The 14,613-nt window shown below is 41.6% G+C and overlaps 1 protein-coding gene across 2 annotated transcripts in view; it reads right to left on the bottom strand.

Moving 5' to 3' along the window:
- Positions 1-4,096: 4,096 nt before the first annotated feature.
- The window catches only part of TRIT1 (tRNA isopentenyltransferase 1), a 49,700-nt gene continuing 39,183 nt past the window's right edge, over positions 4,097-14,613 (bottom strand). The window contains exons 5-11 of one of the 2 annotated variants that reach the window (XM_011955236.1): positions 13,195-13,337; positions 11,051-11,162; positions 10,613-10,725; positions 10,285-10,362; positions 7,594-7,703; positions 7,164-7,281; positions 4,097-4,981 (exon numbers count right to left, since the gene is read on the bottom strand). In XM_011955236.1, coding sequence (XP_011810626.1) covers positions 4,812-4,981; positions 7,164-7,281; positions 7,594-7,703; positions 10,285-10,362; positions 10,613-10,725; positions 11,051-11,162; positions 13,195-13,337 — 844 coding nt within the window. In that variant the 3' untranslated portion in view covers positions 4,097-4,811. The remainder of the gene's footprint in view (positions 4,982-7,163; positions 7,282-7,593; positions 7,704-10,284; positions 10,363-10,612; positions 10,726-11,050; positions 11,163-13,194; positions 13,338-14,613) is intronic. The other variant, XM_011955237.1, reaches the window with a different exon arrangement.

The following is a 14,613-nucleotide window of genomic DNA, read 5'->3' as shown; positions in this document are numbered from 1 at the left end:
CTAGTCAGTCTTAAGTCAGAACTTGCCCTGATAACTTCCAAGAAATGATACCATATCATAAACCAACATTTTAGTAGCATTAACGATTTTTCCCCAATGAAGCAAATAAATCCAATTTATACTTACCATTTACTGAGCACTACAGTGCCAAAACACTATGCCATTTACAAAAGGACCTCACTTAATCTTTACCATGTCCCGTGGAATACAGGTAACTTCATTTTACACATGAGGAAACAGGCTTTTAAGCAATATTCCCAAGATCACACAGATAGTATATTAGAAAATAAAGTGTTCAGCTGCAAATACAAATAGTGGTTTCTTTCTCCCACTGCCCCCTCCCTGCCACATACAACAAAGTCTGAAGGTAGGCAGTTAAGTCATCATTAGTTCAGTTATTCAACAATGCCACCAAAACATCTTCCATCTTTCCTCCCGTCTTTACAGTATCAGCCACTGGCCCTGAGGTTTATACAGACTCCCATTCCCTACAATGCTTTCTTATTCTTGTCTTAAAGTCCTACCAGTCAGGGTTTTCTCAAGCTTTACTTTTTGAAATATTTCAGAGGTCAGCTCAATACAACTCACTAATTTCACAGATGGGGAAATAGAGAGATTTGCCCCTAGCAAACTAACAGAGTTTATTAATTAGTTAAATGAGCCTGGAATTGAGTGCTCCTTCCCTTTAGTGGGGACTGTAAATTGCCCACCAAAACCTGTCCTCCCATTCCTTCTTGGCACATGGCTTGACTACGTTTCTCAGCCTTCCTGGCAAGGTGGGCGTGGCCATTGGACTAAGTCCTTGCCAGTGGAAAGTGAGAATGTATGCAGAAGTATCCACGCCACTGAAGGGTCTAGGCCTTCAGGCAGCGGGTCTGCCTTCTCCCTGTTTCTTTTCCCCTTCCCATTAGCTGGGACCAATGATGACCCAGCTTCAAGCACGCAGCCCATGAGGCCAATGCTCCAGAGGATGGAGAAGCAACATGATATGAGGAACCTGTGTGCCTGAATCACCACTTGGTGCAGAGCTGCCCCAATGACCTGAACTGCTCACTTCAGACAGGTCAATTCCCTTCAGAGCTGTTACCTGAGAAAGAATAAACTTCTTTGTTCTTTAAGCCACTGTATTGTTGAGTCTCTTTGTTATAGCAACTTAGCCTTTTACCTGAACTAATGCAAACATGCAGCTTCCTTTGTAAGCATTCAGAGTAGCTTTACAAATAACCAGTTAGCCATCATTTTAGAAAACAGCCTTAACTGCCCAAGTAGGTGATAATCAAATACTGAAATTCCTGCCAGTGGCTATCCCAAAATTTCTTCATCTTGGTTAAAGGGTATTTAACTATTGAAGCAGATCACTTATGTAGAGACCTACTTAGTTTTTATGCTTTCATGCAATTTATTTAACAAATATTTGACTGTTTCTAGGTGCTAGGGATATTGACAAGTCACTGCATTCATAAAAGGTTGATTTCATGCATGTGTGTCTCGGGGGAGAGGGTTGTTAATTTTATTTTCTTTTTGAGCAACATGGTGTTGCTCTGCCACCCAGGCTGGAGTGCAGTGGCATGATCATGTTTCACTGTAGCCTCAACCTCCCAGGCTCAAGCCAACCTCCTATCTGAGCCTTCCCAGGTACTATAGGCATGACCCACCATACCTGGCCTACCTATCTATCTATCTATCTATCTATCTATCTATCTATCTATCTATCTATCTATCTATCTATCTATTTTTTCAAACAGACTGGGTCTCACTACGTTGCCTAGGCTGGTCTCAAACTCCTAGGCTTCAGTGATCCTTCTGCCTCAGCTTCCCAAAGCGTTGGCATTACAGGCGTGAGCCACCACTTTCGGACTGTTGTTTCTTAATGTTATACTGTGTGTTTTGTTTTGTTTTAAGCAAAAAAATCGTCTTTGGAACTAAAGAGAGCTAAGAGAGTACAAAAAGTTACTCAGAGCTAGGAAGGATCAAGCCATATTCCTGGAATACAGATGAGCTGTTCTCTTGCTTAGCCCTAAGAATCAAGCAAAGTATTTTCAAGTCTAAGAACCTAGATCTCTCTTCAGAATCAAAGTACTTTCTACCCACCTACAACAACATTGCCTGAACTCTAAGAAATATCTAACGCCTAATCAAGATTTTTACTGACAGAAGCAGATGAACCTAATAGCTCACTGAGTATTGGAATTAATTGCCAAAGCCATTTAGATAGCACTGCTGGTGTGACGGACTGGAGGCTCTGGGTACCTGGACTGGAGGGCTCTGCTTGCCTGGAGATTGCTATGGCCAGATGGTACAAAATGGCATTCCTCATTCTCACTCCAGGCTGAGCAAATAGCGCAAAGCTCTATGGTACTTTTCAGCTCTCAAATGAGATTTGGTATGAGATTTAGTAATAGAGTAAGAAAGGTGATCTAAGGTTTGTCCTGGCTTTGCCTTGCTCTGTGACTGGAACATCCATGTTTTAGGCCTCAGTTTCCCCATCCATACAAGAGATAAAGGATTCTTTCATCTCTACATTTATGCCCATCACAAGACAAACTATTTTCCTCCCTACACTTGACAGCAAAGTCATTCATTGGGGAGCAGGCACAAAAGGGAAATCTACTCAGGGCAATGCCTCAGACCAGAGTACCAGGCAGATTCCTAGTGAGTGTTCTGCCCTTCCCAGGCTCTTTGCTGCTGATAAAGGAATTTCATTTGGTTGAATTTACAATTGCTAAGAATATGAACAGTGGGCTCAACCACAGTGGCTTACACTTAGTAAGTGCTTCATAAATATTAGACACTTTGGTTTTTTTTTCGTAAAAAATTCCTGATTTCCAATTGCCATAGAGATAACAATGAGTTCAATGAGAAGTTACTGCTCCAAGTAATTCAGATGGAAGAATTAAAGGCTTTTTAACGTACAATTATTAAAACTAGTTTTTCCTGCTTGTCTACTGAAACTTTTTTAGGCTTTAAAGCATATTTAGCAACTTGAATGAAGAATATTCAGAGAAACTAAAGGTTCTTCCCTACAAACTGCCAGCTTAACACAGTGCTTAAAAGGTTGTCTACCAGCCTCACCTCAATTCCAGCTCTACCACTTGCTAGCTGTACTCCACTGCTGACCCTTAGTTTCCCCCCGGTTAACAGCAAAGGAAACAGCATTTCCCTCCCAGGGCTGTGTGAGAAGATAACTTATAAAAAGAACTTGGCACTGCGTGGCTCACAGTAAATACTCATCTCCACTCCCACTGGGAAGACGTGGCTTCCCACCTTGTTAGCTCCTAAAGTAGTTAATAAACTTCTTTGCCCAGAGAATAAATTTATTTTTGAGATTCAAATGAGTTGAAGGTGGGTGAGGTTCTGGAATTCAGCACTGTTTAAAAAAAGATCAATCAACTTAGATAGTTCTTTTACTCTGCCTTCTCCTCTGTGAAGTCTTATATGCATAGGAAACAAAACATTTACCAATAATTGCTTTTCAAGGTCCAGCAGAAATGCTCCTCCTTCCATGATCGCTTCCCTTCCTTCTAAACTGAAATTCTACACAGCTCTTGTGGCCTTTGATCCTCTCTTGCCTGGATTGGTGTTTGTGTACACATGCAATTATTTATAAGCTCCCTGAAGGCAAGAACACATCTCATCTCTGCATTCCCTTCAGCCTAATTCAGGGCCTCTCATATAATAGATTCTGCACAAACAAAATGTATTTGAATAGGGAGTTAATGCTTAAAGGGCACAAAGTTTGTTTGGAGTGACAAAAAAGTTTTGGAAATAGATAGTGGTAATGATTGCACAACATTGTGAGTGTAGTCAATGCTGCTGAATTATACCCTAAAAATGCTATATTTGATGTTATATATAAATAATAACTATTTAATATTGCTGGCAGCGCAGGTCACTCTAGAAAGAGGGCTTCAACTGGAAGTAACAGATCTCCAATAAAAGACCCTCTCTAGATGTCTTCAAGGACTATAATGTGTTAAATAAACACCTGCTACATAAATGGACAGCATGATCTACGAAGAAGGTCAAATTTGAGAAAAAGCTATATCATGTTGATAACAGAGCATACTGTGTATAAACTAGACATGGACTTGTATTCTTTTTAAGGATCAGAGGCTCTTCTAAATTTTTTCTTTATTTAAACTTCAATAAAAATATAGATTTGTAACTCAATAGAAAGACAGCAGTGATAATAACTCACATATGAGCAGCTTGCAAATTTCAAAGTCTTTGGTCTTCAAGTCCCATGACACAGCTTCCTCAGTCTGATTCCCTCCTTCTCTGTAGAACTCCGAGAACTAGTTTGGTTCACTTAATCATCTCAGTGGGGATGATCCTGTCCTGCCATTCACTCAAATCTAGAACTCCCAATATGTGGCTCACAAATACTTCAGTCATCTACAAAAGCATCTGGAAATCAGATAATTTTAGCCAGAGTCAGGGACATAAAACTTCTTTAAAGGGATGCAGTCAATCCTGGTATTCATCACAAAAAAAGATCCTCATGTATAAAAATGTGGAATCTGTGCCTCTTTTAATAATAGAACCTTTAAGATTCAAAGAAAAAAATGCTTTCTTGAACGACATCATTTCCAGACACATCAGCCATACAAGGAGCTGACAAGACCTGCTGTTTCTATTATAGAGAACATAAGACTTTAGAACACGCCACTGAATGAAAGAGAATGGTGGGAGCTTTTCTGCTATGCACAAAATTCTGCATAGCACTCCTCTGCCCAGACTGGGAGACAGACATACCCCTCCCTTCAGAAGTGGATCCCCACCACCTTTCCAAAGGCCACTGGACATGTCTCTTAAATGCTGCATTTCAACTCTTGCTCATTCTGTCCTGGGGATCCGTTCTCTTTAGGTTCTTTGTCATGGTCTGGGGAAATGCTCTGATTTTCTATAGTGTTGGCAGCATCTGAATCCAACCTTCTTCTTCTCTTCAGTTGCTTCAAGTGGGATTTGGATTTTATATGCGCTGATAAGACAAAACCAAATCAAACAAACAAAAAAACTCATTAGAATGCTCTAGAATTAATCTAGAAGCAAGTAAAATTAACTATACAATGCTTTTCTTCAACAATAAATAGCAAGATCAACACATGTATGGGTATAGCTGCTTAGCATTTTTAAGGGGAGAATAAATTATATGGCCAGCGAGCTGGCAAAAGAGAGTGAGCTACTACATATCAAGTGCTCCCTGCCAGGTACTTTACATCACCAATCCTCATGGCAGTCTTGTAAGATGGTACTATTCTGCTCATTTTACACAAGGGAAATTGAAGTTCAGAGAGGTCTTACAAAATGTCCAAGGTCACACAGCAGGTAAACTCTTCTACTTAGACCCATGGCTTCAAAAAGAGATCCCACTTTCCAGAATCAGGTCTCTGTAGTATGGGGCTTCCTGTTACAGATACATTTTTAACTTGTAAGGCTGAAAAGTTAGAAATTCAAATCCTCTGTATTGCAGGGCATTGTCCTTCCTGGTCTGGCATCCCTGTGCCTGGGTCAAAAAGGTCATGTGAACGACTCTCTGGCAAGATTCCTATTCTCTAGGCACACACTGCTCCAGGGATAAAGGAAGGTGCATTTATCACTGACAATTTCTTCCGAGGGTTCAAGTAGGAAGTCAAGCTAAAGGGCCACTGTTGCCTGCTATCAACTGCAGATCTGTCACCCCTAAGACAGTTCTCACCTTATGACTAACTTATACAGGTTTATTTTCACTATCCTGTTCTTTTTTCAAGGAAATTTCATCTGGGAACACTGAAAGAGATAGACAACTAGCTTAAATTCTCTTTTATACATATTAAAAACATCATTTTGAAGAGTTTAGAAGCAAGAATAAGTAAGGTAGAGGTTAGAATTAAGAGAAAAGTTTACTTGGGGAAACAAGTCAGCTTTGTTCTCCAGCTAGAGCCTAAGGCAAAAAATGGGCTTCTGGGCTGGCTCTCCATGGCAGCAGGAGATGGGAGCAAGGACTTGACAGATGGCACTACAGAAGGGCTTACACAAGCTAAGCTCACAAAGGCTCACACATGTTGCTTCTCTAAGGCGATCCCTGAAGGACATTCAACAAATCGAACCACTAAGTTTCCTTTAGAAAAAAACAATCAGACACTCTCTTTCTCTTCCCCTTTCATCATTATAAACCAACGACAATCGAGGCTTCTTCTGCTGGTTGGGCAATCACAGCCATCCCCAGTCTCTGACAACGGAGTTCATTTTGCCAGTTACCAGTTAATAGACCTAATCATCCTATTGGTTGCTTTGGGGAGAAAAACCTACTTCTCTGAGAATCCCATGCAAAACAGTACTCTGAACAGAAGGATCCCAGCCGCTGAGTAAACGACAAGCCCCACTGTGCCTGAAAGCAGCAAACCTTACACCTGTTTCTAAATACCAAGTAAACTCAAGGCTTGGGGGAGAAGTCCTGGGCTTTGACTGGATCACTGCAGAAATCTGAAAATCCAACGATGTGTGTGTAATGTAACTCTGTGGCAGAGGCAGAGCCAGGCTCTAATGCAGGGATACAGAGCCTTAGGGTGGGGCTGGCCCTGAGGTGGTGGGGAACTAACCTTCTTTATACATGTATGACAGGCTTACTTTCACACAGTTTCCCTTAACATCTTTTTATCACAGTTTTAGCAACTACCACTATGTCAACAATTACCTCAAAGGTTACTGAAGAGATACCACTTTTAAAAACCACACTCAGGAGGAGTAACTGTACTTCCTGCCTGCTCCCAGCTACGCTTCTGCTGCTTCCAGTCTCCTGGATGAGCTGCCTGGCTTCCCTTACACCCTTACTTCCTGATCCCGCCCCCACTGAATTATAAACATGAAAGGCCAAGAAACTCCTCCAAGGCAGGACCACAAAGTCAAAGGAGCTCTAGAAAGTTACCTGCAGATCTCTTAGTATAACATATTAATTCCAGCTGAAGATGGAGAGCATTTGATTTGCCTCTGAATCTCAGAATACAGAGACAACTTCCCAGTTGGAAGCCTCCAGTGAATTTGAGCACAGGCTCTTAGAGGAATCTAGCTGTCCCTTTACAAATAAATAGACTCCAGGTTCAATCTGCCAAAGACCTTAAATTTCATGAAGTCAGTGTGAACCCACCCTTATAGATTTCTTCATGCCCCTCCCCATACCCTACCTGCCCACTCGCGATCCCCAATGATGATTCGATCACAGAGGTCACACATGTGATAACTTCTTTTGTTCTCAGCTTCATTGTATGGCATCTTTATTGGAGTGGTCATAGGCTTGCGGCCCTAAAAGAACAAGGGTGGAAGGGAATATTCAATTCAAAGAGATCTGGATATAATTCTCTATTAAGGGAAGTGGGATTTTCCTAAGATTCCTTTTTCTCACCCCAGAGAGCAGATGGGTTGTATACAGATTTTAGCAACAACCTTTCTGAATGTAAAAGTAGAAAAGCAGTCTCCAGGTACTGAAAAGCAGCCAGCCCTTTGGCTTTATTCTATGGAAAAGAAGGCCTGGTTCTTCAATATAGCAACAAAGGTGTCAGCTAACGAAAGTGCTCTGAAAACCAGACAATAGACTGTATCATGATTCACAATTACCTGGATGAAACTTTGCACGATTTCAAGAGCAGGTTCAAGAACAGACTCTTCCCACTTCGAGACATCAGATACCTCTAAGCCATAGACAGGGGGGACACTGGGACCAGGTCCTAATGATGACAAAGAAAGGTTGTGAGAGGTCAGCCTCAAACCCAATCTACTCTGCACCCAGGACTCTGAAATCCTCCAAGGAAATACACAGAGCCAAAGGAGTAAACATTCTGACCATGCTATTCATTCTAACTGAAACATGAACCACAATCCAAGAAAGACCTAGAGGTTTAACTGCTCTGCAGCCAATAAGACTAGCTACATAATCTGGATACATGGGTGCAGGATCTTCCAGATCAGCCAGGAAACCAGAATAGAGTTAACAGCTCGAGGGACCATTGTGTGAGCTACAACACAAAGACAGCACATCATAAGAAGAAATAAACTAACAGCTTTAAGTAAGTGCCTATTCTAAGTTCCATATCATCTTACGATGATGGCGATCTGTGGCAAGAGAATTCACAGCTTTCTTTAGGAGCAGATACTAGTTTCAGGTTTGCATATGTTCCCTCAGCGGCCTGGGACTCATGAAATGCTTTGACAGCATGGGCTGGGAACAGAATCATATCAGCCAGTAAGCCACAGAATCTGCGAACCAGAAAGAAACCTTAGAATTGATGTAGTTGAGCAACTTCTTTTAAAAACCTGATCTAGAGGGTATTCAAGAAACACCCCCTGGTAGACACTTTCTAATGCAGATGAGACTGAAAGTAGCAAAGAGTGCAGCTACAGGTATTTCAACCACCTGAGCCAACCATGTTGCAAGAGTTTAGTCTCTGCAGTTAGCTTCCCTGCCTATGTACATACTAAATTGCCTTCCACAGCTAGGTTGATTCAGTTGCCTAAAGGCAAAGAGCATCACCCACAGGCAAAAACATCAAAGGCCTTGGGATGCCAACGACTGGCAGGTGCTGGCCTTTTGACTGTGCCAACCACAAATAAGATTCTTCATAGACTGGACTGGGCTGCACCTGCCACCACACAGAAAGGTGAGACTAGGAGGGTGCAGGCAGCATCCACAGCACACCTGGCCTTGGCTAAGCTCTGCACCTGTTTCCAGGCCACTCTACATTTTCCTTTCTCCTCTAAGCCCTTTGTTGGGCTTCTGTGCCCTGTCTAAGCACCTTTCAACAAGTTCTCGGCTCCCAGCTGCTATTTCTGGCTTGGGTCCAAGGCCAAGCTGGGGTGGGGAAGTCCCCCTGGCTTCCTGCCAGAACCATATCCCAGCAGACCAGCCCTGGCCAATCATGCACAGCTCCTGATTTACAGGGCAGCTGTGCCTTTCACTCAGCACCAGGACGATGCCGGCATACACACGAATGAGGAACAGGCATATGACACACTGTGCCATCAACTCCTCCTGCCACAGAGATGGAGGAACTATTGTGGTTTTACTACAGGAAGAAGTTCTAAATTATTACCAAAAAGTCTTCTGTTACAGGCTTATTGTCAGACATGGGGAGAAGAGAAGTTGCATTAGAAATTTGTAGTACAGCACTGAGCTTCAACTTCAGATGACACCAAGACTTCTATCTACCAGGACATGCAGAGAAAACAGGATAAGTAGAAGAAAGCATAACGAGCCTCTTCACAGCAGAACTCCACTAGAGAGCTCAGGCAGAGAGTGGGAGCTGGGAGAAAGAATGTTAGCAGTTTAGTGGTAAACAGCAGGGATCAAGGTATGTATTTTCAGAGGCACCGAGTGGGGCAGACGCTTCAGCTGGCCCTATCTGTAATTGAGAGCAGAAGTCTACCAGCGAAAGGTAAACACAGGATGATTCAGAAGCATATTTAAAACGTGTCTACAAGATAAAACTGAAGTTTCGCTTATGCTTGAATTAATTCCTTTCACTCATAACCACACAGTTTTTACCCACAGTCCAATACTAATGCTGTCTTGCTAAAGTTACAGCTAAAGGAAGTAAGAGTAGTAGTATAAAGGAGTGTGGACTCTGTGTCAGGCCTGCATTCAGTTACCTACTGCCGACTAGCTGGGTGATTTTTGGCAAGTTATTTAACTTCACTAGGGCTTCATTTTCTTATCTGTAAAAAGAAAAGAATAACACCTACCTTGAAGACTCAGTAATATATGTATGGCACCAAATTTAGTGCCAAAGACACAGTACAGGGCCAAATGAATGAGAATTTCCTTTCTTTTCCCTTAAAAATGCTGTTTAATTAAAGTTTCATTTGAAGCATCTGAAGCACCATGTGGAGATGCTGGGAGAAATGGTGAAGGTGTCTTTTTATACTACTCAGCTGGCCCCCAGAAAACATTGTAATTAGGAAATCTTCCCTACAGAAATCTGACGGCTCTTCAGGTACAAAACTGAAGCTAAAAATCAGCCCTGAACACCAACTCTCCTAAGAAGATGCTGCTGTTGTTCTTAGCTGTTTGCAGCCAGTATCCATCTGTTCAAGACAGAAGGCAGACTCCTCAATGCAAACAATTTTTTTTTTTTTCTGAGACATCACAAGAAAATATCCCTGGATAATCATTTATGTTATAGAACTTCCCCTAGGTCAGATCCAGAATCTCAGAACAGGCCCGGAATCTAAAATTCATTTTCTGGGTGAGCTGAGGACATCTATATTCTATTGAAAACAGACCCATAGTATAAGGAAAAACATGAGACTTACTGCTCAAAAAACGGTTTTTAACCCATCGGTTTTGCTTCCGGGCATATCTCTTAGTTACTTGTTTCAGAGCCTCGATACCTGAAAGATACAGTAGATTTAAGAAAATCTAGGTAAGCACTCCTTACCCTGCAGAGAGGCAGGCCCTCCCAGCCCAGCAGGAGAAAGTCAGTCATGGCAATACAGTGTCAGACTTGGTGGACAAAAATCTCAATTCTGAGGTGAAGGCTACTTGGGACGCTTTGAGCCTTGGCTCTTTCTCAGACCATAACAGCAGAGTACCCTGCCACCCAAAGATGTCCAAGACTAGGTCAGATGGAAGAATTCACACCTTTCTTTAGAAGCTGGTTACTAGTCTCCAGTGTGCATTTTCCCTCAGCGATCAGGTATTCGTGAAATTCCTTGAAGCCAATTGATTGGAAGATACCATGTTGATAGTCCTGGCTGGGAATAGGAGGGCATCAGCAGATGAGCCATTGCTCCTAAAAGCTAGCAGGGGCTTTGGAGATGGACCTAGTTGAGCCATTTCATCTGTCAGATAAGGAAATTGAGATCCTGAGCAGTTACTGATTCTCTGAAATTTTCCCCTCCCCTACGCACCAGGTTACTTTCTTGAAAAGTTAACTCCTGGGACTGTCTGAAAGATGAAAAAACTGCATCTGTAATGAAGGCTGATAAACAGGTAGACCCAAAGCTAGTATTAGCATTATGGTCTTTTGACTGTAGGCAAAAGATGGACAGTAGGTCAGAATAACAGCCAAATCCTCACCTATTTTCCGAAACATTCTTCTGATTATAGCGTCTGTGAAATTCTCTTAGTTCCTCCAAGAGCCCAGCAGCAAGCATGTCATCCACCCTCTTATCCAAGCGCTTATCTAGAACTTGAATCAAATCAGCCCATCAACCAGCAAGCAAGTTGTAGGTACCTAATATATACTTACATGATGAGTGCACAGGTGGTCACAAAAAAAGAGAATTTATCCAAATGGAAGAAAGAATTCAGATTCCAAAGATTATTGTAATAATTCATACTTTATTTACTCACATTTAAGACTTTGCAGCTCCAAATAAAAACAGCCAGAATGAAGCACATGACTCTTCATCATTTAGAGAAAGCATACAACTACAGCAATTGTGAAGGACAAATATTCTATTCTCACATGGAATGTATATCCCAATGTGTTTTAGAGGTGGCTGAGGATCCCCTGGTTTACCTTTCTTATTTTTAATTTAATGTGTCATTATACTGTAACTCAGTGTTACTTTGTTTAAGAACCCCTAGATAACACCTCGGATAAGAATATGGAACTTTAATCCAAAGACATCCTAGATACATTCTAAACTACTGAGCCAAGCAAGCGAGCAAAGAGTGAGAGGTCGTAATTGTTCAGATGTGACAAACAGCTTTACTATGAATCAGACACCATTATTTTATGCTGAATTGTAGAGTAGAAGTTTTTATTTACAAAATTTCATTATCGAAAAATTCCCTTTTTAGCCGGGCGCGGTGGCTCACGCCTGTAATACCAGCACTTTGGGAGGCCAAGGCAGGCGGATCACAAGGTCAGGAGATTGAGACCACGGTGAAATGCCGTCTCTACTAAAAATACAAAAAAAAAAAAATTAGCCGGGCGCGGTGGCGGGTGCCTGTAGTCCCAGCTACTCAGGAGGCTGAGGCAGGAGAATGGCGTGAACCCGGGAGGCGGAGCTTGTAGTGAGCCGAGATCGCGCCACTGCACTCCAGCCCGGGTGACAGAGCGAGACTCCGTCTCAAAAAAAAAAAAGAAAAAAAGAAAAATTCCCTTTTTAAATCAATTTATGGCAGTTAATTTAACAATAGATTGTCACCATTTTAATTATATTCTTCTACATCTCTACCATTGCGATTTATTGGCCTACAGCAACCGTAACTTTCCTAGAAAGTTTGCATTTATTGAGGACCTGTCATGTGTCAGACACATTCTGAGCACTTTACATGTACTAATTCATCTAATCCTTAATGAAGCTTTGAGATATGTACTATTACTATTATCTCTATTTTACAGGAGAACTGGGACACAGAAAGGTAAACTAATTTGTCTTACAATTCACATAACTAGAAGCTAGTAGATCAGGAATTTGCTATTAGACAGTCTGCCTCAAGAGCCTGTGCTCTTCAGTGCTACACTCTACTGTTTCTCCACATAATGATGTCATCTTTTCAGGACTATCATAGGCTACCTTTGCAAACTGGTCTCTGACTCCCCCCAGATAATGTTCGTCATCCCTTCTCTGTGACCCTACAGCACCCTGAAAATATATCTAGCCCAGCATTTATCAAATAAATAATAGACAGACAGATAGTATCTATCTCCTTGTCTGTTGTCCCACTAGACTGGGAATTCCTTAAGAAAAGGCACTACCTCTTCAACTCTGAAAACGAAGTACCACACAGAATACCCAGCACTTCACTGAATGCTTACTGAACGTTTGCTGGATGAATAAGTTACTACTATCACAGGACATAATTATACTTTAGCAACAAAATACCATCAGGCTAGCAAGCTAATTATAAGGCATACTGCTTCTAGAACATTCTAGCCTCCAGCCAACCTTCCACAAGAGATTTCCTTCTTTTTCTCCTTTGGACCTTCCCTGGATGGCAGTCTCTTTCCCATTCTGTCCATCCCATCCCACTCTACCCATGATGTCTTCTCCTAGTGCCAGGGCTATCCTTTCTCCCTTTCCAAACAGATATCTAGGGGGAATGGCACTGTGCCTGTCAACAAATAATGATAATGATAATAAAATTAATAGCTAATACTTGTTTAGGGTTTATTACGAGCCACCCATGGTTCTAAGCATTTTCTATACAGTAACTTATTACTCTAAGTTCCATCACAGATGGACTCTAGGGCATCAAAGGGCTGTTACCTGCCTGGTCAGCATGAAGCCAAAGGATGCAAGGGTTAGAGAACTTCAGAGGACCTCCAAGGGGACCACCACCTTCTTCTGTATGTTGACGATGGAGAAATTCACTATGAGAGATTCCTGTTTCTTCAAAAACTTGCAAGCTCCTAAGTAATTTAAAAGGGGAGGGAGGGGGTACACTCATAAAAACCAATAGAAAATATTCATTCTCAGGTAAAACAAGGAGAAAGGCTGTTTATTACAGAAAGCCTCATTCTTGAAAGCCAGGCATGACAGTGTGCGCGTCTGTAATCCCAGCTACTCAGGAGGCCAAACTGGGAGGACTGCTTGAGCTCAGGAGTTCAAGACCAACCTAAGCAGCAACAGACCCTGTCTCTTCAAAAAGGGGGGATGCAGAAAGGCTTAATCTCATTTTCACTGCATTAAGTTCCAAAAGACATGAAGGTCTAGGGTTACTCCAGTCCTACAGCTACTCAGAAAAGGGTACTAAAGAAAACTTTAGGTAAAGTAAGAAATAATTCTATTTTTCTAAAGATACATAAATTATTCTGAAATCAGTTAAATAGGTTCAGAAACAAGAGATTTCTTCTATACAAACAGAATGGTACTCACTCCCTTTCAGATAAACAGTAAAAGAGCTTGTTTGGGACACTTTGTAACAAGCCAACAAGTCTGGTCTCGCTGGCGTGCCTTTCCCACAGTACAAAAGCATGTTGTACATCCAGCTCATCAGCTTTCTTTTTTAAATATGTCAAATTAATGAAGAATGCTCCTGGCTAATCCAGTGCTCTACTGGCACAAAGATCACTGAGAAAAGAACTCACATACTTATTCTTAAGCCACCATCCACTTCTGTCCATATCTATTATGTTATACAGCACTAGGTAATTTAACTCCCCAATCTATACTCTACCACTCTGGGTGATTGCAACTTATCAGCCTGAAAGTGATCTTTCTCTTCCTGACCCAATTCTACTTCCTGAAACCCTAACGCAAGAGTGTAGACCCCTTGTCTTTTAGTATCACTAGTTTCTCAAAGAAGATCTATGAGAAAAAAATGTAGGAATAGATATCTCCCTTACCTGGAGTTAAAATACAGCCTCAAGCCAAAAGAAAGATTAAAAAAAAAAAAAAAGTTCCCATTCTCTAAATGAGACTCTAGAGCTCTTGCTTAGAACCTATTGACTCTTACTAAGAAAAAATTCTCAAACTCATTACTCATTTAGAAGCAGCAAAATGAGGAGAGGTGATAAGAACTGACTAGTAAAAGGAGAGAATAATAAACACCAAGCTCTAGAATCATGTAATAAAACAATATAAAAATGAATGCTTGGCCGGGCGCGGTGGCTCAAGCCTGTAATCCCAGCACTTTGGGAGGCCGAGATGGGCGGATCACGAGGTCAGGAGATCGAGACCATCCTG

This window comes from Colobus angolensis, unplaced genomic scaffold, assembly GCF_000951035.1.
Source record: "Colobus angolensis palliatus isolate OR3802 unplaced genomic scaffold, Cang.pa_1.0 Scaffold4, whole genome shotgun sequence".
Classification (NCBI taxonomy): domain Eukaryota; kingdom Metazoa; phylum Chordata; class Mammalia; order Primates; family Cercopithecidae; genus Colobus; species Colobus angolensis.
This window is presented reverse-complemented; position numbering and strand designations above follow the sequence as displayed.